The following is a 24371-nucleotide window of genomic DNA, read 5'->3' as shown; positions in this document are numbered from 1 at the left end:
GAAAACCTGCTTTCTTGTTCCTGGACGTGTGAAGCGGCGTTAAGACTTTTTGTTTTCAACCAAGTGCATTTTTATAAAAGGCTGCAGTTTGGCGCCAGCAGCGGAGCCGGGAGTTACCTCCCCAAAGCCTTTCTGGTTAAAAACAATAGCTGGTTGAGCAAGCATTGCTAAGTGCCTTTACGTTCCCCCGTGGTAATGAGCCCTATCTGAGTCAGATGAACAGCCTCCAGTTCGCTGGGCTCCAGGTGAGGAGGAAAAAACAGTCTTTCATCATTTGGCGTATAAACTCATGTGCCTTCAGGAAACACGCAAGAAAATAATAGAAAACGAGTTTATTCATCATTTTAGAACAGGTCCAACCAGAAAATCTACATGGAACAGTATATTCATTTTAGATGATGTCAGTGAATTTGCTATTTAAAGTGTATTTACAGGAGTGGAGATTAACAGTTGAATCAAGATCCATCCTCGCACATGTTTATCTGTGTTTATCTTTCCGTACAGCGGAGGACAAATGCTGTTAAAACGGCTACACAGTAGTTTACATGGCAGGCATTTTAACATCACTTATGGCTCAAGCCCAACTTTAACTTGACATTCTTGTTGGTCTTGTACAAATGAGCACTGTGTCAGCGGCAGACAGATGGTGAAATGCACCACGTTAGACATGCCAATACCTATATTTAACCATCACGCTGAGCGTCCTGTAGCCTCTAGATGTTTCACTGTGAATCAACTGCACAAAAAGTAACGTACTCCACTAAAAAAAAAATTAAAAAAATAGGCCAAACAAGGCAATGGCTTGTGTTACATGGCTGGGGAGGATGGTAAAATAGACTACAAGGGATGGTTTAAGGAAACTGTGTAAGGCTTTCAAGAAAGAAGTACTCTTACTTTCACTTCATTAAACTGCTCTCTGTTTTATGTTAAAAAAAAAAAGAAAAAAGAAAAAAAACTTTTTGGTTAATACAAATAGAAAGTTGGTGTTATCATTTATTCATCAGTCTCTTGAATTGTGAGACAGAAACACTACATGCTATAACAAGCCAATAAATAATTCTTTTTTTTTTTTTTGCACAAGCAGCTATACCCAAACATTGTTCTACTGTGGGAAGCCTATATGCAGGACAAGTATTGCAGGGCGTCAAAAAAGGACATAAACCGAGAATGAACTAGCTAAGCATGTACGCTGACTGGGCCGTGGCTGAGATACAGGACAAAAAGTCTGTTTACTGGTCTTGCGTGCCCCAGGAAATGTAGTCGGGCCGCGTGGCTGCGCTGTACTCGTCGACCAGCTGCTGGACAACTTCACGAGAGTTGTCCAGCTCATCAAAGTTGTCCTTGAATATGTCCTCTTTGCGGAACTGCTCCAGGAAGGCCTCGCGCTTACGCAGTTTGTCATACTGCTTGCACGTCCGCTCAAACAGCTGTGGGACAGTAAAAGAAAGCGACATCAAAACTAAACACTTTGATGTGGAGGTTTCAGATTCTATTCTTATTCTTCCTCAGAACCTTTACTCTTTCGGTTTTGTTTCTTCTCAATCCATGACTTCCTTGGAAATTCGTTCAATAATTGTAAATCCTCCTGACTTAGACTCAGTAGTGAGAACTTTGGGCTCTGTAATATGACCAGTAGTAAAGGCTAATCATCAGATTAAGTAATACCATGATGACATTCATGATGATGATTATTATTTTTTTTTTTTAACCAGTAAAAAAACATAAAACATCTAAAGTTTTAAGAAAACGACTGATTTGGCAGCTTAGCAAAACCTAAACCTATGTTTTGGGGGGAATTCGCCTGTGGCTTAACTTTACTTTGAGGATGACATGTAGTCTCAAGAATAAAAACGGAAAGTGGCCTATAAACATAAATACACAGTGGAGTAGAAGGGCTGAATCATGTTACTATATGACAAACACTTACAGAGGAGATACTTGTGTGGTTGGCCATCATCAAGCCGCTGACTCTGTGAGCTGAAGGCAGGTACGGGGACTTCCTGGACAAAGCCACCTGGATGCTAGCAGGACCCCAGGGGATGAAGCTGGCGAGCTTGCGTTCCCTGATCCTTTGGAGGCTTTTATGCACCTACAGTTAGTAGATTAGGTTAGAATATATCCCTAACACACTGCCGTGCATAAGGATAAAACTGACCGCCTCCCACACAGAGTGCACACTCATACCTGTGTGGGATCCACCTCTCCCTGGATGATGTTGAGGATGGCGATGTAGCAGTGGCTGGGCTGCCTCTCTCTTCCCGTCGACACCATCACATTCTTGGGCTGCAGAAGCCTCCTCATCACGTCCAGCACTGTGGTTTTCCTCACACTGGCAACCTGAGACACAGCGGGGGCGAGTCATCACGGACTCAACATCACGCGGTCACCGAACATTTTCAGCCGCTGATCAAGGCTGACGTCACAACTCACCGACTGATCCGTGGTGAGCGGCGTGTATCCAGTCATGAGGAAGTGGAGTCGAGGCGTGGGGATGAGGGACGCAATCAGGCCGATGAGGTCGTTGTTCATGTAGCCCGGGTAGCGCAGGGTGGTTGTGCTCGCAGACATGATGGTGGAAACCTATGTGAAAGAAGGTCTTAGGTTAGCTCCAGTCAGGTTTATAAAGCTAAGATATGCAGACTCTCTATTTAAATACCAACAGTTGTTATTTAATTCTGGTCATATATCCACACAGCCTAAAACTCAAACCTTGAAGTGTGGCGCCGGCCAAGCAGGGTAGCATTCCATCTGGAAAGAACAGCCATGTGCGCCTCACTTCTAAGAAGCTGAAATCCAGTCTGACATGCAACCGACTCGCCAAACTAGTTCCTGGATCGTGTAATTTTTTGTAGCGAGTGCCACGTCCCGTACAGCCTGTATCAACATCTCTCTTTGTTCAAACAGATACGAGGCGAAGACCAGCGTTAACCGAGCGGCGCTGACGGACGCGCCGAGAGGTTGTGACGAGGCCGATGTTTCTCACTCACCAGCTGATTGATCTGGGAGAACGACGGGTTCTGGATGTGCAGCCGGTCCGTGGCGATGCGGTTCAGAGCCGTGTTATCCAACACCACCTGATACACGACACACACACGCGGTCACACACAGGGGCAATTATTAGATAAACGGAGAGGGGGAAAACAGGGAGGGAAGACGCCCTCCGGCGCAGCAACATCAATACATTATTTTAAAGAAAGAGCGAGGGGGTATCGAAGTGATGACGCAGTCGAGGAACCCCTTAAGAAGCGACACAGTGAGCCGTTGTTAAGGGAGTTCGGCATAACAGACGCACTATGCAGTCCAAACAGGGAGACCAATTCTTGTGCAGTTTCTATTAGATCTCCAGATAATTTAATCAACATGAGGGCCTTATGCAAGACCCTCAAGGAAGTACGTAGTTAAGAGGAAACACCATTAGACTGTCAGACTAATACAATCACCAGTTTCAGACTGGTCTAATAAGTTCGATTTCAAAGGCTCTGGAGTTTTTCTCTTTAGTAATTTGCTACAGAGTTAGTGGAGCAGCCTAGAGAGTTGATTTTTTAACAAAAGGAACTGATGAGAGTAAAAGCTGTTGTGACTACAGAGTAGTCTAACTGCACATTCTGCTTTAAAGGGCAACCCTGAGTTTAAAATGTCTATATATCTGTGTCTTTGTACATGTTACATGTGAACATTTTTGTCAGAACACGTAAAACAAAACTCTAGTGAGTATATGAACACGTCTGTAGTCATTTTACTCTGAGGTAGGCGGAACGGTTTAGCTACTGCGCTTTTAACTCGGTGCTATGAATACCATCTAAGCAGCGCATTTAGATTTCATTGTGTGATTTCATGCCATGTCTGGGTTGTGAAGCGAAGATGCCAATGGGATTAATCAGCCTCCATTCTTGAGTGCTCACCACACAGTCTGCGTTCTGAGTGAGCCTCTTCAGCGTGAGCAGCGAGTTGTACGGCTGAACGACCACGTCGCTCATCTCGTCCTGGTTCGGGAAAACCGAGTAAGTCTGAACCAGCTTCTTTGGGTACCTGGAGACGAGAAGATGTGTGTTATTCACGCACTTTATATTACGAGAAAAACTAGAATAAATAAGTCACACATGCGTTTCGTTGACCTGTCATTGAGTCTCTCCAGCAGATATGAGCCCAGTCCGGAACCTGTACCCCCTGCAATCGAATGACACAGAACAAACCCCTACAAAGACAAAGGGTTACACATTACTTTGAAGCCAGGGCCTGTGCCACATGTGTGTAAAGCTTACTGTAAACTCTACTGATGCGGAAAGCTGAATGTGTGTGGGTGAGCAAATGCCTCTCTTCCTAGGCCGTTATATAAATGGGAGCGCGGCCCCACCTCACAAATAGGCTCCCTCACCCCCAAAGACAGCCCTGTAATACCTGCCTTCTACGCTCGCCCGGCTATTATCACCAGACATGCTACACACCACACCCTGCCAACATACACATGCCCGCGGCGGCCCAGCCCACCTTCCTATCCAACGCACACATGAGTGCACACACTAAATAATAATGTGGGGGTCATAATGTGAATGAGTTACAGAAATTGCAGACCTGCGAGGGGAAATGCGAGTGTTATTTTACGGGAGGCTGGAAGCTGAAGAAAGTTCACCAAAAGAGAGGCTAAGAATAATAGCGAGGCACGGCTGGAGCTTGGCTGGCTTTAAGACGACAGGCTCTGGCACCATTTTCACTTGTCGTTGCTACGGAGATACTCGTCTATACCTGTGCTTTTCTCACAATCGAGACGCGTCTGAATAAAGTCAAGTGTACGAGACAATTATCAGTCGGTGAACGGATTGCTGAACAGAACCGCGGAGTCTTGCCTACAAACTGTAACAAATCACCACGAAACAGACACAAAGCCACCTCAAACTATCACACAGACAACAAAAGCCAACAAGGAGACGCAAAATGACAAGAAGAAAGCAGCAGAATAATCAGAGATGTCAAATAAGTTCAGGTGAACACAAAACAATATCACAACTACACAACTACAATAAGACAAGGATACAAAAGGCGAGAAAGAACAAAGAAGTAAACCACCAACTGATTAAAAGCAAAGACAAAAGGGCCATCAAAAAGGCATAAAGTCGCCTTAAAGAGACACAAAAACAACAAGAAGAGTTAAATCTCAAGATAAATTAAAAAATCCCCTCTGTTTCTAGGTAAACTAACAGTCCCTCATGTTAAGGATAAACAGCAGATTCTTGACCCTTTCTTGAATGTTTGAGGTTCAGGCTTCATTTGCAAGCTGCACATAAGTAACAAAACCATATCACTTTACTTTTAAACCAGTTTTTTAAATTCCGCACACCCAGATTCACTTGCATCCCCGGGGGGAGATAAATGATAAACTTGCCTCCAGACTGTCGCTGCCATCTGCCTCTCGGTCAATGATGTCAAAGATGTCCTCTTGTATTTTTTTGCCCTGGTGGTTAGAAAAGGCAGCATTTAGGATGGGTTTAGATGTTTTTGATATTTATTCATTTTTAAAAATGAGAATGGACGCATGCCATATCCACTGATCACCTGTGAATATCCACTAGCCCAGTTGTTCCCAGCGCCCCCGCCATGCTCAGACAGGTAGATGTTCTCAGGGTTGTACAAGTTTGCGTAAGGGGAGTTCAGGATGGAGTGGATCACGCGGGGCTCCAGATCCAGAAGAACTGCACGAGGGATATAGTGCTCATCATCAGCCTGTGGAGTGTAATCAACAACCATGGGGTTAGATAGTCCTTTACAGCACAGTCTGTAACCTGCTGTGTCCCTGCAGGGTCTGAGCCTTCTCTGTTTACGCTACAAGTACGCCACCCAGTGGAAAAACGCTGTTATTACGTGCAAGGGTCAGCGGACAGAATGTGGACATGTATAGCGTATCCCATGTGCAGAAAACAAAGGCATCTTTTGACTTGTGCAAAGAAACATAAGGAGGTGAAGGTGTATGATCCTGTCCCAGTTACCTGGTAGAAGAACACATCTTTTCTGTCGGTCCCTTCAGTTGCAAACTCCTCAACAATCCCCTCTGGGCTGATGCCGTGCTCTGCACATAGCTGCTTCCAAAACTCAAATCCGACTATAAAGTAAAGAAGAGAACATGTTGACAAAGAGGTTGAAGCGTGTTAACTGGTTTGCCGTTCGCCAACCACCCGTGTTTATTAACTTAGTCCAAAGGGAAGACACCAGAGACCAGAACTTGCAGTACGATCTGAATGACAGTACACTGGCAGCTAACGTTAATTTAAACATTACATTATATAATCAACAGAGAGGCCCCGTTAGCCCCAAAAGTCAGCGAGGATACACAACACTGTCGTTGTTGATGTTTATAAAAAGATAAATCAACTTCTATTAGCACTTAGCTCGTGTCGTTACACCGCAGACACTGCCTGACATGTCATCCGTGCTAAATGCTGGCTAATGATAAAACGTATGGCTGTGTGCAAATGCCTTAACCCTAACAACGTCTTTCCACATACTTTGGTTTCCACACTGTCCGAGCTGAAGCGTTATAATTTCCCGCGGCATGTTCAGTCTTTAGTGGCTCCTTATTTAGCTAGCCTACTTGCTAGCCTGCCAGCTAGCTAAATAACACAAGAAAACCGCTTCAAGCACACTTCTTCTACGGTTCGTTTGTTCGCAGCTGATAAACTCAAGTTGAACACACGTGCTGCCCCCTGGCGTGTAGATTGTACAGTGCAACGACAATTCGTTTACAGCGATGCAAAAGATGCTCGGCACAAAACAACAGTATTCCAAAAGAAAAACTAAATCTAAATGTCAGTCAAACTTAATGTAATATGTAATATACACATGAGTACAAATATGAATAACACTATGAATATAGACTTTAGATACACTTTAATGATCCACAAGGAAAGTTACATGGTCACAGTAGCTTAGTTAAAAAAACAAAAATTAAAATAATATTAAAATATAGAGTAGAAAATGTGTGAGCAAAAAATGTACAGAATGATCTTATGAACAGCAAAGTAGTGAGCAAAACAGTGTCCAGGATCTGGTTGTTTGGACTATTGCATGGCAACAGTGGTGTGGATCTTGTTGCATGCTGTTGCCTTGTCTACTGACGGAGGGATGTAAACTCTAACACTCACAGAGTGCCTCCATCTGCCCGCAAAGTCTTAAAGCTGGGCAAAGATGCACCATGGCCCGACAAGTATGCACACAGCCAGATCTCTGCAAAACCCAAACAATGCTCATAGCACACTCCCTCTGGGTCATTCTTACTACCTGAGGTCGCTCTGTGAGAAAGTCCTGGATCCAGTTACAGAGCTGTGGAGTTTGGTGATTAGTTTGCCAGGGATGATTGTGTTGAAGGCAGAGCTATAGTCCAGAACCAGACACTGGGTTTTTCCTCTCTGCCATAAACTGTTTCCTCTTCTTATAACCAAACAACAGTCTCTGTCCCCCTGTAGCTTTTGCTATGACTGCAGAAGAGCCTCCATGATATTCATAGTTATATTAACATTTATTATTGTTACACTAACAAAAATATGTAAAAAACACTTGACAACAGGCCAGACTTGTTTATAAGGAGGTGGTGTGTATCTGTAATTGAAGAACATTAATATATGTTTAGAGTCTAGTACATAACTGAGGAAAAACATTAAACATGATAAAACGATCGATCAAGTATTGAATATTTTGAATTGCAGCAGTTTGGTTTAATTCATCAGCAAATGTTGCAGGCATTGTCGTATTGTGAAGACGTCATAGGGAGGAAACATATGATCGCCATTGTTTTGCAGTAAAGTCTCCAGGTTAAGTTTTATGGCACGTGCAGAGGAATATGAACATTTATTTTCAAGATAAGCCCAGTGTTACTTTCCAAAACCACGTCTACGAGACGGAATCGCCCACAGGAGGACCGAGTAGGCGCGCTCCTGCAACAAGGGTGCACACTTCCTGGCGGGTTATTTACATTGGCGCTACACCTGGGCCGTCGCTGAAGTATTAATAATAAATCGTTCTGCCATAGACTGTACTTTCTACAGTCTGTCCTCTCGACTTTCATTTTAAATAAACCATATATTCCAAGAGTACACGAAGGACATTTCTATTTATGTAGAGGGGGCAGTAAAAACGGTACACTGTTGAATTTATAGGTATATATAGATTTTCTGATCTAAATGTTTTCCCAGCATTGTTCGGCTAAAAGCTAGGTGAATAATACATAGGATGAAAGATGCTCACAAATACATTCACAAAAGAGGTGCTTTTCGTACGCTGGAGACCCGAATGAACACACACTGTTCCCGTTGCACCTAAATGCACCATGACGCATGCCTCGTGCGGATTCCGATTGGACTGGTGGGGCTCAGAAAAACAGGCTGCGCCATATTGTCAGTTTGTGAAGATAAGCGCCACATCTCTGCAAAAATGGCAAAATAGTAAGTGTCAACTAACCCCAACACGTTTTAATTGTGGCTTTGATATCACGCGTGCGTCTATTATTGTCAGACGTGCATTATTAGATGCTAACTTCAGACTAGGGTCACGCTCGCCGCTAGCTTAGAAATCCGTTAGCGCAGGTCTGTTCGCCGATGTTGTGAGTGGAGCTGCCCCGTGGCGCCCGGATGGCTCTCACCAAGCGCTTTACCTGTTTCCACTCAGCCTAAGTTAAGTCTTTGTGTTACAGGCTTTACTTTATCAACGGCAGACGCTAAGATGGCGCACACTGGAGCAATGGACGAGGCGCCCTTGGAGGATTGTTCTGTCAAGCAGGGCTCTAGTGTCTGTCTGCGAAGTCGTCCATGCACCAGCGAGAGAGACGGCCAGGTACGGGCTGTCAAAGCTGCTCTCCAGTCCAGGCTGGGGCCGTACGAGCGTGTCCTGACCTACCTACAGTCCGTCCTGGTGTGGGAACGACCCTTCCAGTGTGTCCTACTCTACGTTGTGGTCAATGTCGTGTTCTGGTGAGTTTCATCCGCTGTTAGTTTATAATTGGTGATGGAAACGTGTTCCAGGCTCCGTGTGTGTGTGTGTGTGTATGTGCCAACTGTTATAACAGGCTACATTGAGACAATAGTGAGTCTGTTTGCTCCTTAAACGAAACCCAGCGTGACTGCACGCAGCTGCTGCTTTTAGACAATGAAATGTTCCACCTGTCAATTCAAGACAAGGCAGATGGTGGAGTGGTGGCTCTAATTATAGACACACACACACTCCTGGCTGCTTGGTCTCTAAATTCGCACTTAAGTGTTGTCTTAATCTATGTCTATGTTTGGTTGTGTGGATTAGCACCTCAAACAATTTCATCGTTGATGCATCTGTGAGCAGGGCTTTATAATGGTCCTTTATAATGGTCGAATCTTCTTGTCGTCGCCATTTATCAATATCGTGTGGACTCTATTTACTATAAATGTAAAGTGTCGCTAACAACCAAACTGTGTTCATCAATAGCTGGAAAACTGAATCTGGGACAAGTTTTGGACTTAACTAGGTGACCTATATTGTACAGTGTGAATCACTGACCTGGGACATGGAGGGGAAGCCTGGTTGTGGAGCCGAGGCATTCAGACTTTATTCGATTAGACCACCAGGCATTTTAAGGGCGTTTCTTCTGTCCACTGTTTTTAACTTGTGCTTCAGCACACACCGAGCAGTACGGGCAAACTGGCCTGGAGAGATGCATAAGCTACAGTAACTAAGTCACTGTTAATGGCGAATCACATGAGGAGAAAATATAGCCAACCTCTCTGACAGTACGCCACTGATGAATTCTCTGCATAAAGCACAATTCATTTGGAATATACAGCGATGGAAAGCGAGTGCAAAATAACATAATTCAAACTAATCACAGTTGATTCAGGGATGTGTTGTTTTCTGTAACGTTGATTATATTGTGACAACCCGTTGGACATGTAATTAGTTACAGACATTTGAACCTTAACTAACCGTAACTACTACTGATGATACAACTAACTACTATAACTACTGTACCACTACCCCATACACTAATATCAGCCTTTCCTCATTCTGCCAGCATTTTTTTTAGGTTAATCTCTAACTGCTGATTGAAAGAATTGCATTTTGAAATCTTGTGATCTGAAACTGGAGCAGCAGTTCTGAATTGAAATTGTCGAGGCCTGAGTTTAAGTTGTGTTTGAAGGTGGAAACCACATGAAAGTTAGTGGATGACATCCATATCAATTGGCCATTTTGATTTAATATGGAAATTCAGATGAGTGTAACAGACATTAGATGGTGGGATTACTGCCTATTTCTTTCTTCTGACTAGATCTTTGCTCATTGCGTTATTTGTTGCTTACTACAGTTGAAGCAGGCGTGGGATACTTTCTGTTCATGTGGTTTCTCTGGTTTATTCCCCCCCAGGTTCTTTGCCCTGACCTCACTGCGCCTGCTATTCCTGCTGGCTTCTGGGCTGGCTCTGCTTGTGTGCATTGATACCTGGAGGAATAAAATCTGGCCGCGGATTAAAGGTGCGACACCCTGTCTTTTATAGTTCCATATCTTTTTCCTGGAATTCTTGTGCTTGTTGTGCTTTAGCTCTAGTTTTCTGTGATTGACAACTAGTGCACCTACGATACCAGAACAGAGATGTTGTCGGTCAGCAGCCCTGTACTCTGGACTTTGCTGTGATTTGTATTGGACACGGAGCACCTAATCTTCCACACTTGTTTTTGAACTTGTATTACATACTGAGCGTACGTAGTACAGGTCATTCTCTTATGAAACAGCAGAGTCAGGCTAATGTATGTGCATGTTCACCACAGACTGGGTTTTTAGACATACTGTTTATACACACAGGGACATTTAATGTCTCCTAAAGTGATGGATGTCATTTCTTTCCACAGTCAGAAAACTGGATGAATCGGAACATGAGAGGTTTGTTACCATTAACTATCATCATCTAGTGGTTTGAGCGTATTACTGACATCAATAACATTTAAAATATTGTGTGCTTGTGTAGCTGGGGTCTGGTGCAGCCTGGCATTCTCAGCGTGCCTGAACTGTGCCACCACATTGCTGAGGCCTGGGTCAGTGCAGCAGTTCTCACATCCAGTATGGTGCAGTACAAACGACAAAACCCCGGCACAGTAAGGAATACACACTCTAATTAAATAACTCTATTAGAAAACCTGATTTTGTGTTACACCACATATGAACACTAACCTGTATTTAATGTCCTGATTAACTAATGTCCTTTTCTACAGTAACTTACATGAATATTAGGCCAGATTTAATGGTTCGTTTTACTGTATCGTAACAGTTCTGCATCCTGACCTGTGGAGTGTTCGCCTGTTTTGCTGTGATTGGACGCTACATACCTGGATTGATCCTCTCCTACTCTGCTTGTGAGTCCTGGCAGTTTAACCAGTCCTAACTACAAATCCACACCCCTTAACAAGACTAAGGAAATTCAGCCTGACTAGTCAGATTAAAAATGCATGGGTGGTGAAACCAGATCCGTGGGGCCCAGGTGGCAGGTCTGTGTGGTGATTAAAGCGTGGATCAGGCACACAAGACTGAGGAAAGTAGCAAGGCAGAGAGCTAAAGAGGTCAGACTCGGACTGGGCTAATCTCATAGCCTTCAAACAGGGTAGATGGCAGAGCGAGGCAGGGAAAACCTGTCCAGGTCTTCTGCTTTGATGTCTGACACATAACTTGAACACTCCCTGCTGCTGCCACTGCTTAAGACTCGTGGGTGTGAGCCTGCATAGAGAAGACTAACATTACAGGATCTAAACATAACACATTTTTCTATCACATGTACCACACCTCCCAGCAGAATTGATTCTTCCTTCATAATGACTCGTATTCTTCTTCTCCTCTTCTCACCTCTAGTGTTAGCTACTCTCCTGGCCCCTCTGGCAGCCTATCACAGGGTTTTCCAGTACGTGTGTGTGAAGCTGGACCCAGTCCTGCAGCGGCTGGACTTCAGCGTTAGTGGATACATGATGTCAAAGCCCATTGATAATCAGTGTAAGTTGTGTATCAACACGTTCTGGTTGCTCATCATATTTGGCTGAAATGACTGATGTCATACACTGCAGGAAGTTGTATTCACATATTGGGTAATGTAGTAGTGCCCTCTGGTGGCTGTACAGCACACATTATGTTCACTTAATAACAATTAAACAATTACATTTTGTAGGGGTAAGTATGATTGTCAAAAGTTTGCCCAAGAATGAGTCCCCATTTCAAATAGCATAAATGGATTATATTTTCTTATTATAAATTTGGTAGACCTTTTTTGGCCATATTACAGTTTTAGCATTCATATTGTAATGCCTCCTTTTAAAGTCAGTATGCAAAATATACAGAGCAACTGGACAAAGTAGTAATTGTTGTTTGTCGTGTTTACTCTGCAGTCCTGCGAAGGCCTATTCGTGGTGCTGCTTCGGGCGAAGCCAGTGACAGTGAGGAAGAGTTGGCTGCTTTCTGCCCAACAGTAAGAACAATGAACTTCTCCCTGTCAGCACTGTAACTAAGCTGTCCTCGTTTCTGTCTTCCAATGTATTTAAAGATGTTTGAACTGTGAAATTATGTTAGTGTGTCATAAACCCAGAGTTTACTTAAACATTTGTTCAGTGTACATGACGCGTGGAGGCATGTCAACACTAGTCTGGGTAAAACGCCAAACGCCAGCGACGCCTCTCCTCTGTTGAGTCTGTGCCATACGATGTGGCCTCAGAGATATTTAAGTCCAATGTCAGTGAAAATGAAAGTAGTTCATAGTGGGTTACAGTAGCACATCAAAGCCATTTCCTGTTCAGGTCAGAAGCTAAATATGCCTTCATGTTTGTGTATGGTGTAACCTGCAGAATGTATGAGAGCAAACACGAAGTGTTTCTCTTTATAGCAGGAGATAAAAATGGATGGAGATGAACTGTGTCTGAGGAGAAGCCCCACAGCACACAACAAGTAATAAACCTCTTTATGTTTTATCTCTCCTAGTTTGATGATGCTGTTGTTGCAAAAGAACTTGCACTGACCGATTCTGAGCACTCTGATGCTGAAGTGTCCTACACTGATAATGGAACCTTTAACCTATCACGAGGCCAGACTCCACTGACAGAGGGATCTGAAGGTACATTTGCAGGTTGTACACATTTTCGTTTCTTTTATAAATAGTTTCCTCCTGTTTCTGAATCTGTCCCTGTGTATGTGTGTGTGATCCGGTCAGATTTCGACAGACACAGTGACGCTGAGGAATCCTTCGCTCAGGACCTGCCAGACTTTCCCTCCATAAACCCCGATGCCACTCTGATGGATGACGACGACGACACGAGCATTGGGCTACCCAGTCTGGGTACATCTGGGCTCGCCAGTCACCGGGCTTCAGTTCTGGATGTGGATTCTCATCTGGACTCGGACCAGGAGGACCTGGATGGAGAACTTTCTCTCGGTGGCCTGCCACTAGCCTCTGATTTCACTGGAGACTTGGCTGGAGTCATTGCTAGCAATATGATTCAGGCAGCGCTGGCTGGGGCCATGCAGCCTCGCCCTCATACTACACAGCGCCGAGACGGCCCCCCCAGGGCCGGGGCCCACCGAAGCTATCGCAAGCAGTCCAGCTCAGAGCTGGACACAGACTTGGACGGAGAGGACTTTGAAATGCTGGATCAGTCTGAACTGAATCAGATGGATCCCCTAGGAGGAGGAGGAGGAGGAGGGGGGAGTAGACGGGGGGAGAGCCAGGGGTCTAACTTCTTGTCCAGCCTGCTTGGTAAACCACAGTGAGGAGTGTTAGTGTGTGCGCTGGCGAGAGTGTGTTACCATGTGTGTGCAAGCTTGATGCGCGGAGTACATCTTAATGAGCTATGAATGTGTGTGAGAGAGATGATTTTAGGTTCCAGCAGCTTGGTGATTGGCATCAGTTTATCACTGTGAAGTATTTTTCTCTGTACTTTGAAACCCTGATCATCCAGAAAACCTTTATTTTGTAGGCTGAGCAATAGGAAATACAGCAACAGAAATAAGACACATCGATACATAAAGTAAACCAGCATTGTCGAGTCTTGATGCCATCTTGTAACTTTACTCAGCCGCAAGTTACAGGGGTGCTTGTTAGTGACTTAAAATGAAAAACAGTGCCCGTAAAATCTTTTCTACATGGAGGAGTAGACATATACTAGAGGGCTATTTAACATGGGACCAAATGTGACATTCCTGTTGGTCGAGCTGAGCCATGTTTGTTTGTAATGGCATTGCGGAACAACAGTTTCTGTTCGAGTTCTTTGAGTTATTGCACATGTTAGATACAGCGACCCTTCATGAAACGACATCTTACTGTTGGTATTTGTGCTTGGCTGCCCTTAACATGCTGACATGACCTGTTAGAAGATGATTTATTTGATGTTACAGGTTTACAGAGACATACTTACATTATTTAAACGCTCACAGACTCTGTTCTGTGGTGGAGACGAACGATCTCTGGATTAAGTTTTACTCTCTGTGTGGTTTTCATTACGTTTTCCCTCTCTGCTGGCTAACATGTGAAGACATCTTTCTAAGTTATTGTGAGCTGATTTTGTTTGTCACATTAGTCTTATCTGACCCAGAGGAGCACTGGATGCTTTGTTTGTTGCTCAGTGTATAGATGAACGCTTCTTTGTCGCGTGTGAACAAGTTCAGGATATTTTTCATGGTCTTGCCCTTTAGAACAGCTTAATAACATAATGTGTCCATGTTTAATACCTTAAATGAGCCCTCAGCTTTGTGCGTTTATCTTTTCAAAAGTAATATTTAAAAGAATTTATTTTTATTTTAGCCTTCTCGTATTTTATGTAGTTAACAGTCAAGCTGAATATTTTAATAGAAAAATCAAACTTTCTCCAAATCACAGCTCTTTTACTACGTTAGTGGGGGGACATGTTTACATCAACATTTGACTGAAAGTTACCCTTATCTTTTTATTAAAGTGTTGATATAACAAAGGTTAAAGTAGCCTCTTTGCTGGTCAGACTGTTTTCCTCCACGCGGACAAACAGACAAATGGGTATGTCAATTTAAGAGAGGACACAGCACTTAAAGGAACCATTTATTAAAAAGTTATCATCGAGCTGTCTAAAAATGCTGGGGTTTTAATAGGAGGAAAACACATTGCTCTTTTTCATTGTGTTATTTTGCGAAGAAAATCATAGCTGCAAGATTTTTAGGACAATGGAAGTAACTGCTGGATCCACATTCATGGAGTTCAAGTAGGAAAACTGTGTAGGGACAGAAAATTGCTGAGATTTTGAGGATGAAGTAAAAAATAAAAATGTTGCTCCAGGCTTCTCCATGAAGAGTCCGTTCCTCAGTATGAGTGATTTGTAGTCTGTTTGATAGTGTCATGTGCATAGTAGTGTATTTTCTTCTCCGTAACTGGTTTTGATATGGTTTGATGTGCAATCATATTGAATAAAACGTTTGCAATTAAATCTGTCCATGGTATTGTATGTAACACCTGGCATTGTTTGGGACTGTTCAGTGAGCACGTTTAATTCCCTTATGGGAGACATGTGGCCCAGTGTACAAGGACCATTTCTAGGGTCTGTGTATCAACTAAGATGTTTAGTTTCTGTGGCAATGCAAACAATATTTGTTTTTATTAACACTTGAAAGGTGGGGCCTCTGTGGATCATCTCACAGGTACGTGATCAGATTGGGAAATGAGTTTCAGCCCCCAGTGTTAGGAGGTGGATCCCGGATCAATCGGCCCTGAGACTAGTCAAATTAAGAGGTCTCACTCTGATCTTTTTCCGGAATATTTCTAAGACGTGTACTGTACGATACTATACACACACACACACAATCTACATATACAAACAATGTTTGAGAGAAACTGGTAAGTTGATAGGTAGTGACGCTGTGAATCTATTAAATGCCGCTAAGACAGATAAAAATGTAGAGCTCAGACTGACGCGGGGCTGAAAGGGAGTTTTCTTCTAGTGTGATGCATCTTAACGTTTAAGCGATCTTTTCCATGACGCACATTTTGCGCGAAACTCAATGTGGAAAGTTTAACGAGAACACGGACTATTTAGAGATGAGTAAAAAGGACAACGGTGAGTCTGCAATTCTCTTTTCTGTCGTCTGGTTGTGGCAGTAGAAGTTGTCTGCACTGCTTTAAAGCCGCGCAGAGCCTACGACGGTCGGTCGATGGCCGAAAGTGGAGCTAAAATGCTATTGGCTAACGCTAGCTGAGCCGACTCCGGTGTTTTCATGGAAGCCTGCTGAAATGCGACCACTTTTCCAACAATATTTACCGAGTTAAAGCTTAAACATCTGGGTAAAATGTCAGAAAAAAAAGAATGTACAGCTGTTGTTCGGGAAGGGAATTGTCTTGGCAACGACAAAATAGGGGACATTATGAAATCTTATTAGCAGCATAAGCGTCTAGTTGGGATATCTGGCTGTGTTTTAAATTGTAGCGCTGTCACTTGCAGGGGCGTCGGTCATCCTGGCCTACCTGAACGAGAAGAACCGTCCCTACAGCGCTCAGGATGTCTTCTGTAATTTGCAGAAGCAGCACGGGTTGGGGAAAACGGTGAGATGAATACAAAACGATGCACTTGCGCCAATTAGACGACTTGCGTCGTGCAAAAATAATGACGGCACACTTGTCCCACCAGGCAGTGGTCAAAGCTGTGGAGCTGCTGGCTCTGGAAGGAAAGATAAAGGAGAAAACGTATGGAAAGCAAAAGATCTATTTTGCCGATCAGGTGAGTCGATTGATCTGCATTCTCGCTGTGAGGCACACCGATCAGCCACAACATTAAAACCACCGACAGGAGAAGCAGCTTGAACTTTTGAACCTGGCATTCGTGTGGATCTGTCTGATGAGTCACAATATTAGGAAGGTGATCGCAATGTTACGTCTGATCGGTGTTTGCGCACACGCTGGAAATGACCACTGTTGGGAATCTGTCCCGCAGGCCCAGTTCAAAGACGTGAGCGACGCCGACCTGAAGTCAATGGACGGCCAGATCTCAGAGCTCAGCGCGGAGGTGCAGTCCCTCACCCAGAGCTGCAGACAGCTGGAAACAGGTGCACAGCTGACTCAGTTTGATTTTCTTTGTTTTCCCAGAGCATGTTTTCCCAGACCTCAGGATGTTGCCGCTGGATACAGGGAAAAACAAACACGCCCTTCGGTACACTTGATTTTGTTGAGCTGAGTTTTTTTTTTCTATTTTCCCCGTGTGAAATGTGTGATAACAGAGCTGAAGGAGCTGAACAGCTCCCTCACGACAGAGGACATGACCTCGGAGATCCGAGGGCTGAAAGAGGAGTGCTCAGGATACCGAGCGCGCCTGGAGAAGATAAAGTCGGCCACAAACCACGTCACGCCACAAGAGAAAGAGAAGGTGGGAAGTGCATTCGTGATTTTCTTGTCAGTGCAAAATTCAGTAGTGTTTACAGTTCCCTGTACAGGAAGTAATGTGTTATGTTTTTAATTTGCAGGTTTATAAAGAGCGGGATGTGTACGTCAAAGAGTGGAAAAAACGGAAGAGATTGGTAATATACACATTTAATTATTTTGCTTTTTATTATATCACAAGTTTTGTATTTGATATATTATCTGGGTGCAAATAATTCCAATTCAGCAGTTTTATGCACAGCCATGCTCATGCTGTTGGGATTCATCTCTTTGTTCCTGTCAGGCTTCAGACATGATCAACGCAATTCTGGAGGGATATCCAAAGAGCAAAAAGGAGTTCCTGGTGAGTGGAAGAAACTAATAAAAGACGGCTTTTCAAAGTCCTGCTGAAAAGCCTGCGCTCACTGTGCTCCTCTACAGGACGAGGTTGGAGTGGAGACGGATGAGGACTGTAAGGTGGCCGTTCCAAGCACTTGAACAAGAAGCCGCTAAGGAAATGATGCCCGATGCCGCATACTGTACATTATTTATGGACTTTCTTTTGAACACATTTTAATGGATGTTGAAGGAAATGATGATAATAATAATTATTATTATATCTGGAATATATTTTACAGAAACAGTTAATCCAATTCTGACTTCACAATGGAAATGTCATTGCATTCTGTGTTCTCGTTCGTGTTCTGGTCAGCATGGATGGTTTTCATGTGGCTGCAGTTATTACAGTGAATTTGTTTTATATTTCATCCTGCTTTGTACTTGTTTTTTTTTTCTTCCTTAAGTTATTAAACGTTCACAACTAAGCAAACCCTTCCTTTTTTTCTAAAAGAGGTTTTACGAGCTCCCGATCTACAGACCAATGAAACCAGCTGTTTGTCCAGTTCTGCTGTTGTCTTGCACACTTTATTTCAACATATTCAGAGTAAATTTAACTTAACATACAACAGTAAACACCTTTCCTTATATAGGTTGACATCACATTTTAAAATGTGACAAACATTCAGTATCCACTTTATCAGGTACAGCCGTTAAACCGAATACAATCAGAACCCCTCCCGTTCAGCTAGAAATCTCTTCCAAAGATGACACTTTGTGATGTATTCATTTAAATGGGTTTCTAACATTGTGTTTGGGGAAACATTAAAGGCATCTCGACATAATGCAACCCAGTTTAAAGCACTGGCTTTGAAAAGCACAATGCAGGGCTCAGCTGTACTGGACTGGATAAAGAGCGGCCACTTAGTGTACACAGCTTTTGTGAATGGATTATAAAGAAAAGAGCAACAACAACATCAGTATTTCTGTGATTAAAGCCAAAACAGACAAGCGAGTACATGAAAACAAAACGGTGAACGCCATCGTTGAAGTGAGCTTCGTCCTCTGTTTTGAAATCACATTTTCAGTGGCTGCAGAGGAGCTGTAAATCTCCATGTTCTCACGAGGAACGAGGATGAGCAGCCAGTGCCCCCTTGAACTAAACTGGTGGTGGATGAGCTGCAACTGATCATGAAAACCACAGAAAACGCGTGACTTGAAATCACGTGCTTGCAAAAAACAACAGCAATCTGTAAGGTTCCTTAAAATCACTCTGAACATCACCGTCTCCAAAATACACATGTAGAACAGCCTGTATTTCAACACAATGTGCGGTTGCAGCGCCCTTTAGTATGTTTAATATGTATGTACACAAAGATTTCCCTTCTGTTCTGCGCGTCATGTACGATGTTTCAGCCGCGTTTTCAGTCGTCAACCTCACCAAAGATACAACAGACTGTTTCAGTCAAATCTCGTGTGTCTGAAGCTTTCATTTCTGACACAATTATTTGGATGATCGCTGTGATTACTATTTATTTATTTATTTTTTTTGAGCTGGCAATCTCTGAACCTTCTGGTTGAGAGGCTTTGGCTCTTTTTTTTTTTTATCATGCTATTACCTCTTTTATTCAGCGACGCTACTATTGCACAGCGGCTCCACTGTTTACGTGGGGAACCCCGGCCAAGACAACAGCGCCGCACGTCCCTGCAGGAACCAGGACGGTGACGAGCGACGAGGGAAAACAGCGGAGACCAGACAACAGAGTGATGGATGTGAGGAGATGCAAGTCTGATCTCCCTTCTGTCATCATGGCTATGTAAAACTGCTGAACAATACGATGGCTGTGCTTTCCCTGCATGGATTATTATTATTAACATTTAGTTTTGATTGTCCTGGAGACACAACCATCACCCTCCGATAGAACAGAAACTGTTAAGGACTCGATCAGTGTTTGTGCTTGTGGAGTTCTTTGGATCAACATTAAGCTACAAAGTTTCCACACAAACGATGGTGCGGACTCAGGAATTTTCACGAACCTAAATGTTCCCTAACTATAAACGTGATTTACTTCAAAAGGCGTAATTCGTGTTACTGCAGACAGCGACAGCAACTGAAGGCACACTACTCTACTATCCCCGCTTTAATTAAACCTACATTCGTTCTGCAGTCTTGTGTTTTTCCCTGCAGAATAACAGTAAAAAAAAAAAAAACCAAAAACAGTCAAATGAAGCTGAGAACATTCAGCCATTTGTGCCCGTGCACTTGAAAACAATCAATATACACAATCAGAAAGAGCTCGAAAAGTGATTATTTCTTAAATACATAACTGCTCGTTCCGACGCAGCTTTTTTCAGAGTGTGATGAGGTAATCCATTCGTAGCCAGGGAGTCACTTATGAGCTGAAAGTGAGTGTAAATACTGTGGCGTGGCCCGAGGCTGACAGAAGTTTTTTACTCCACCCTGAGAGGCCAGAGTGAGCACAGAGTCTAGATCTGACAGCTGAACCAGAAGTCCTCCCCTCAATCAATAAAGCTGACCATTGAGCTGCCGGAGCACTCCGACGACAAAGTCCCGCAGCGTCTGGGAAAGAACAGAAGACACAGAAACTAATTATCTCCCCCTCGTTGTGTTTAATCAGTTAATCCATCACAAATATTCATCCACACAGTACCTGTGGTTTGCAGTGCTCCTCAATCCAGCTGAAAACGCAGGCAGACAGTTCCTGGAAGCTGCTCACTGAAACAGAGCTGCTGAAAGACACGAACAGGGAGTCCATAATGCTCTGAAAGATGTTGAACTTGACCTGGTCGGACACCTGATCCTCTCCCTGCTGTGGGTTGTTCTGGTGGGCCTTCACTATGTGCTCATAATTCCTGAAAAGAAGAATGTTTAGCGGTATTAGTGATGGCCATGAATCAGCTCTTCCGTGAACAATCACAGATGTTTTTCTGACAGCCTTCATGGAGCGGCGAGCACGGCCACATTAAAAACCCGGAACAAAAACACAGCGCCGATAATTCCTGGCAATTTAACTTCACCAAATGCTGCTTCAGGGTTTCTATCAAAGCCTGTCTAAGTCAACAGTTTTCAGTTGACTCTCTTTTTCCACAGCAGTTTTTTTAAAAACATCTTTTCATCTTTCTGTGCTGCGGAACGCTGAGGTCTTTGAAAGGCAAACAAGGCAGCTTAAAAAAGACTAGTGGAGTTTCAGAATGAAAAAAAAAAAAAAAACAAGAACAGAGTGTGAAGTACACTATGAAGCTTGGCTGAGAAACGGTCTCACGTTTTCATGATCTTAAGGGCCATCACTTCTTTCCTCAAGACGGAAACTTCCTCCTCCTGCTTCTTCTTTTCTTTATGAAGAAAATGGATGTAGTCGATTGCTAAAAATAAAGACAAGCATCAACCAGGGATTTCTTCACTGCACAGATTGAAGCAGATTGTGGAAAAACAAACATCATCTTAAGGGTGTTGCCCCTTCACCACCTACTTCCTCTTCTTCTTATTGTAAAAACACAGCAAATCTAGAAAGTGCTGTATCTGCATGATATTCTGTCTTGTTTAATAATGTGAGCATGAAGCGCTGTGTGTGTCCAGACGTGTCTTGATTATGTGTCTGAAGTGGGACAACAAACAATGGTCCTAAGTAAAGTAACATCATAAAATCATCCATTAACCATTGTACCTTATGATCTGGTGAGAGTGTAGTCATTATATCTGGCATAGGGAGATTTGACAAAGAAAAGTATCCCTAAAGAACTCTGGAAATGTGCGCTCTTAAAGTTCTACATAATATGTAGAGTAACCACTGTCAGCAGACAAAACTTCAAACCGTGCGTTAAAGTATTTACAAAGATTTCGTTGACCAAGTCTTACTTTTTTGCAGTATCGTAGCTTTGCTGATCTTCTGCGCTCCGACTGCAAACTCAGACTGCTGCTGGCAGGTCGGCACAATGGACTGAAGGTCATCGTATCCTTTCTAACATTAAAAAGAAAATAAAAGCCTCTTTAAACACCTGCAGATGGCTAATCTGAGACTATTCAGACCAACAAATCTCACTGCTTTCAGACCTTGATAGCATCTCTACGCTTCTGCTCAGCCTGCGTGTGCGCTTGTCTCCGCCGGTCCTTATAGGAGTCCTTATACGAAGTCTCGTGCCTGTAGTCGCTGTCTTCGTCATCTGTTGGGAACACGATGAAACTCACGTAAACAAAATGCACAAGTAACAACGTCAACATAACAACCAGCTGGCCGGCCTGACACCAACTGTAATTCATCAGATTTCTTCCTTTCTCTTGTTGCAAAAATAAAGAGGACGAGAGAAGTTTATTGATACTTCAATCATCTAATGACTATACCCTTTAAAACTACCTAGATGAGAGAATATTTGACAGACAACAACTCAACAAACTGTGGAATTTCAACAAAAAAATGACAAAAAAAATGGATTACAACTCAGCAAACTGATTATAAAGCACAGAGTCCTATGTTAGTTTTTAAAGCTCTCTTAGTTCATCATCATATTCTAGTGCTCCTCTTGAAGTAAACAAATCCCACTGTACAAGCACGACTGTTTTTTCCTTTAGAAGAAGTTTTTCCTTTAGAAGAAGCAAAATGTAACAAAACATTCTTACGTTCATTTTCTGAACACACTGCTTTTATTTGAATGAAAATGGACGTGCAAAAAGGGAACAAACAGATCCAGAAACTCAACTTTGAAACAGTTGACGCGACTGAAACTCACTAAGTTTGTTACAAACATCACACCTGTGTTTGGTACTGAAGAGGCACTTGTTGACCCGATGCTGTTAGCCCTGGACACGACGCTTCCCTTTCTGGCAGTTTCAGCGAAGAAACCTGGGAAACAAGGCAGCAGTTAATAAACTAACATACAGTTACTGTCACATATGTGACATGTTAACATTAACAACAGGAAAAGAGACTTGAGGTGGGTGAATACTCACTGGGGTCAAAGCCACTGTCGCTGAAAGCGCCGTCTGTCTGTCGAGCCATCGCCAGGTAGAAGAAGACAGAGAAAGAAACAGCTAAAGGCTGTGAGGCTGGGATAACAAGGGGGGAATCTGTGCTGCCCTAAATATGTTGACAAAAGACCAACAGCTAGCCAGTCCAAACCCCCACTGAGCATTGCCCTGGTTTGCCCACTTGTAAGTATAGATGAGGGTAAAAGCTGTGGCAACTAACTCATTCGCAGGTCCACCGTCTGTTTGATCTAGGGCACTGCAACACAATGCAATACTCACTTTAATTTGTGATTACCAAAGTTTGACCCAATTCTTCCTACTGATTCCAAAGTAGGGAAAAAAAAAACACACACACACTTTCAACACCGAGGCCTCGCTTTCTAGTTAAAGTGTCAGGGCGTAATAAACTACAGGGGTAAAAGGTGTCACCGGAGCCCTGTCAGAACCAGGACACAGAGAAAAAGTTACACTTGACCAACAGCTGTATTTAAAAGGGTCCGAGACATGCCGACACATAACTATGATTTCAACCGAGGTGTTAATTTACACGAGCATAACCAAGTGAGAGACACATGCCCAGAAGGGTACGAGTGCCAAGCCATGACAGCAAATATGACATTTCCTTAATACCACAAATCTGCTCATCCCTTACAAGCGAGCTTTTCAAAACTAAAGGACACAATTACAACGAGGCAAAACCTATATGTTGTGTGAGTTGAGACCTACTTTACGCATCAATGCCAAATGTGGAACACAGTTCACGCTTTCAGGGCGCTTTGTTTACTTAACGAGCCAGCTAGCTAGTTAGCGTCAGCAGGCTAATGTCAGCTAACAAAGCCCCGTTACATCATAACGTTAGCCACGCTTTTACACAACCCGGTGCATGTTACCTGTCATTCTGTCACACGCCAAACGTACGACTCAATTAAGCAAAAAGTTGAATAACAGCTACTTACTTTCCACTGGTCCTCCGGAGACGTCGTCGGCTCCGTCATTTTGGAAGGCTAATACTTCACTACACTAATAGAACTGCTGCTTTCGCGTGCCTCACGTATATTTGGATTACTTCTTCAAAAGGTTACGGAAAACGGAACCGTTTCAAAAATAAAACCGTACTTCCTGTCCTGGACATGGAAGGAAACTCTTTACCGATGCCTTTGGCACTGGACAAATTACTCGCATCTACTATAAACTTGTTATCTCAATTAAACAAATTCGCTTACATATATTTATACTTTATTCGTTAGTTAAAAACCCACAAAAAACGTTACATTTAATGAATTAAAAATTCTGTCATCTTTGTTAGAGTTCCCATCCCCACCGAGGGTCTACTTATTTAATCCTAAGTCCTAAATTCTACAGGAATTTAACTTCTTAAGATCTAAGTTAATAAAGGGCAATACCTCAGCATACCGTGAATGCAGCACTCTATACTTGCAGTCGCTAACTTCCGACACAAGGGGGCACTGGTTGCTCATTCTTGTTAAAACTGGATGCACCTGCAAGTGTACCTGGTTCACACAAACAATCTGGTATCACGTGAAGGAAAAGGACCAAAACAAGTGTAATCCCAGCCTGAAGTTGAGCCTGCCTCGGGAGAATGGACAGCTCCAGTCCTGAGAGAGTGCTCTCATGGTAAAGTGGGAACAAGTTTTCTTCTTTGGTTTGCTGTCTGATTTTATATCTGCACCTGCTGATCTGATA

At 43.2% G+C, this 24371-nt stretch overlaps 4 protein-coding genes across 7 annotated transcripts; 2 read left to right on the top strand and 2 right to left on the bottom strand.

The window, feature by feature from the left end:
- Nucleotides 1–317: 317 nt before the first annotated feature.
- tubg1 (tubulin, gamma 1) lies at nucleotides 318–6657 on the bottom strand. The gene is made up of 11 exons (XM_047571650.1): nucleotides 6498–6657; nucleotides 5982–6094; nucleotides 5551–5718; nucleotides 5381–5449; nucleotides 4116–4195; nucleotides 3903–4029; nucleotides 2988–3074; nucleotides 2431–2580; nucleotides 2185–2337; nucleotides 1928–2089; nucleotides 318–1427 (listed from the first exon to the last, which is right to left on the bottom strand). Exons 1-11 carry the CDS (start codon nucleotides 6544–6546, stop codon nucleotides 1230–1232), a joined length of 1356 nt encoding a protein of 451 aa, XP_047427606.1. The 5' UTR covers nucleotides 6547–6657; the 3' UTR covers nucleotides 318–1229.
- A 1678-nt stretch (nucleotides 6658–8335) lies between these two features.
- Nucleotides 8336–15428, top strand: retreg3 (reticulophagy regulator family member 3). 2 transcript variants are annotated; one of them, XM_047571229.1, is made up of 10 exons: nucleotides 8336–8429; nucleotides 8678–8954; nucleotides 10375–10481; nucleotides 10857–10887; nucleotides 10973–11099; nucleotides 11273–11357; nucleotides 11848–11985; nucleotides 12375–12454; nucleotides 12961–13093; nucleotides 13190–15428. In XM_047571229.1, the coding sequence occupies exons 2-10, from the start codon at nucleotides 8707–8709 to the stop codon at nucleotides 13744–13746; spliced, it is 1506 nt and encodes a 501-aa protein (XP_047427185.1). In that variant the 5' UTR covers nucleotides 8336–8429; nucleotides 8678–8706; the 3' UTR covers nucleotides 13747–15428. The 2 variants fall into 2 exon arrangements, with proteins under 2 accessions (XP_047427185.1, XP_047427186.1); XM_047571230.1 differs by having other exon boundaries at nucleotides 8337–8429; nucleotides 8699–8954.
- Nucleotides 15429–15564: 136 nt separating this feature from the next.
- On the top strand, nucleotides 15565–18171 carry LOC124997497 (PSMC3 interacting protein). 2 transcript variants are annotated; one of them, XR_007110976.1, is made up of 9 exons: nucleotides 15565–16055; nucleotides 16437–16537; nucleotides 16623–16712; nucleotides 16926–17037; nucleotides 17209–17354; nucleotides 17452–17505; nucleotides 17652–17711; nucleotides 17789–17952; nucleotides 17993–18171. XR_007110976.1 is itself a non-coding variant. In XM_047571233.1 (8 exons), exons 1-8 carry the CDS (start codon nucleotides 15974–15976, stop codon nucleotides 17843–17845), a joined length of 702 nt encoding a protein of 233 aa, XP_047427189.1. In that variant the 5' UTR covers nucleotides 15565–15973; the 3' UTR covers nucleotides 17846–18171. The 2 variants fall into 2 exon arrangements, 1 of the variants encoding a protein (XP_047427189.1); XM_047571233.1 differs by having other exon boundaries at nucleotides 17789–18171.
- Nucleotides 18172–18252: 81 nt separating this feature from the next.
- On the bottom strand, nucleotides 18253–23869 carry mlx (MAX dimerization protein MLX). 2 transcript variants are annotated; one of them, XM_047571232.1, is made up of 8 exons: nucleotides 23624–23869; nucleotides 22650–22923; nucleotides 22453–22542; nucleotides 21756–21865; nucleotides 21561–21663; nucleotides 20968–21067; nucleotides 20356–20557; nucleotides 18253–20264 (listed from the first exon to the last, which is right to left on the bottom strand). In XM_047571232.1, the coding sequence occupies exons 2-8, from the start codon at nucleotides 22696–22698 to the stop codon at nucleotides 20208–20210; spliced, it is 711 nt and encodes a 236-aa protein (XP_047427188.1). In that variant the 5' UTR covers nucleotides 22699–22923; nucleotides 23624–23869; the 3' UTR covers nucleotides 18253–20207. The 2 variants fall into 2 exon arrangements, with proteins under 2 accessions (XP_047427188.1, XP_047427187.1); XM_047571231.1 differs by having other exon boundaries at nucleotides 22650–22686; nucleotides 23624–23865.
- Between the last annotated feature and the right edge of the window lie 502 nt (nucleotides 23870–24371).

This window comes from Mugil cephalus, chromosome 20 (assembly GCF_022458985.1).
Source record: "Mugil cephalus isolate CIBA_MC_2020 chromosome 20, CIBA_Mcephalus_1.1, whole genome shotgun sequence".
Lineage (NCBI taxonomy): Eukaryota > Metazoa > Chordata > Actinopteri > Mugiliformes > Mugilidae > Mugil > Mugil cephalus.
The sequence above is the reverse complement of the archived record's forward strand: the minus strand, read 5'-3'. Positions and strand labels throughout refer to the sequence as shown.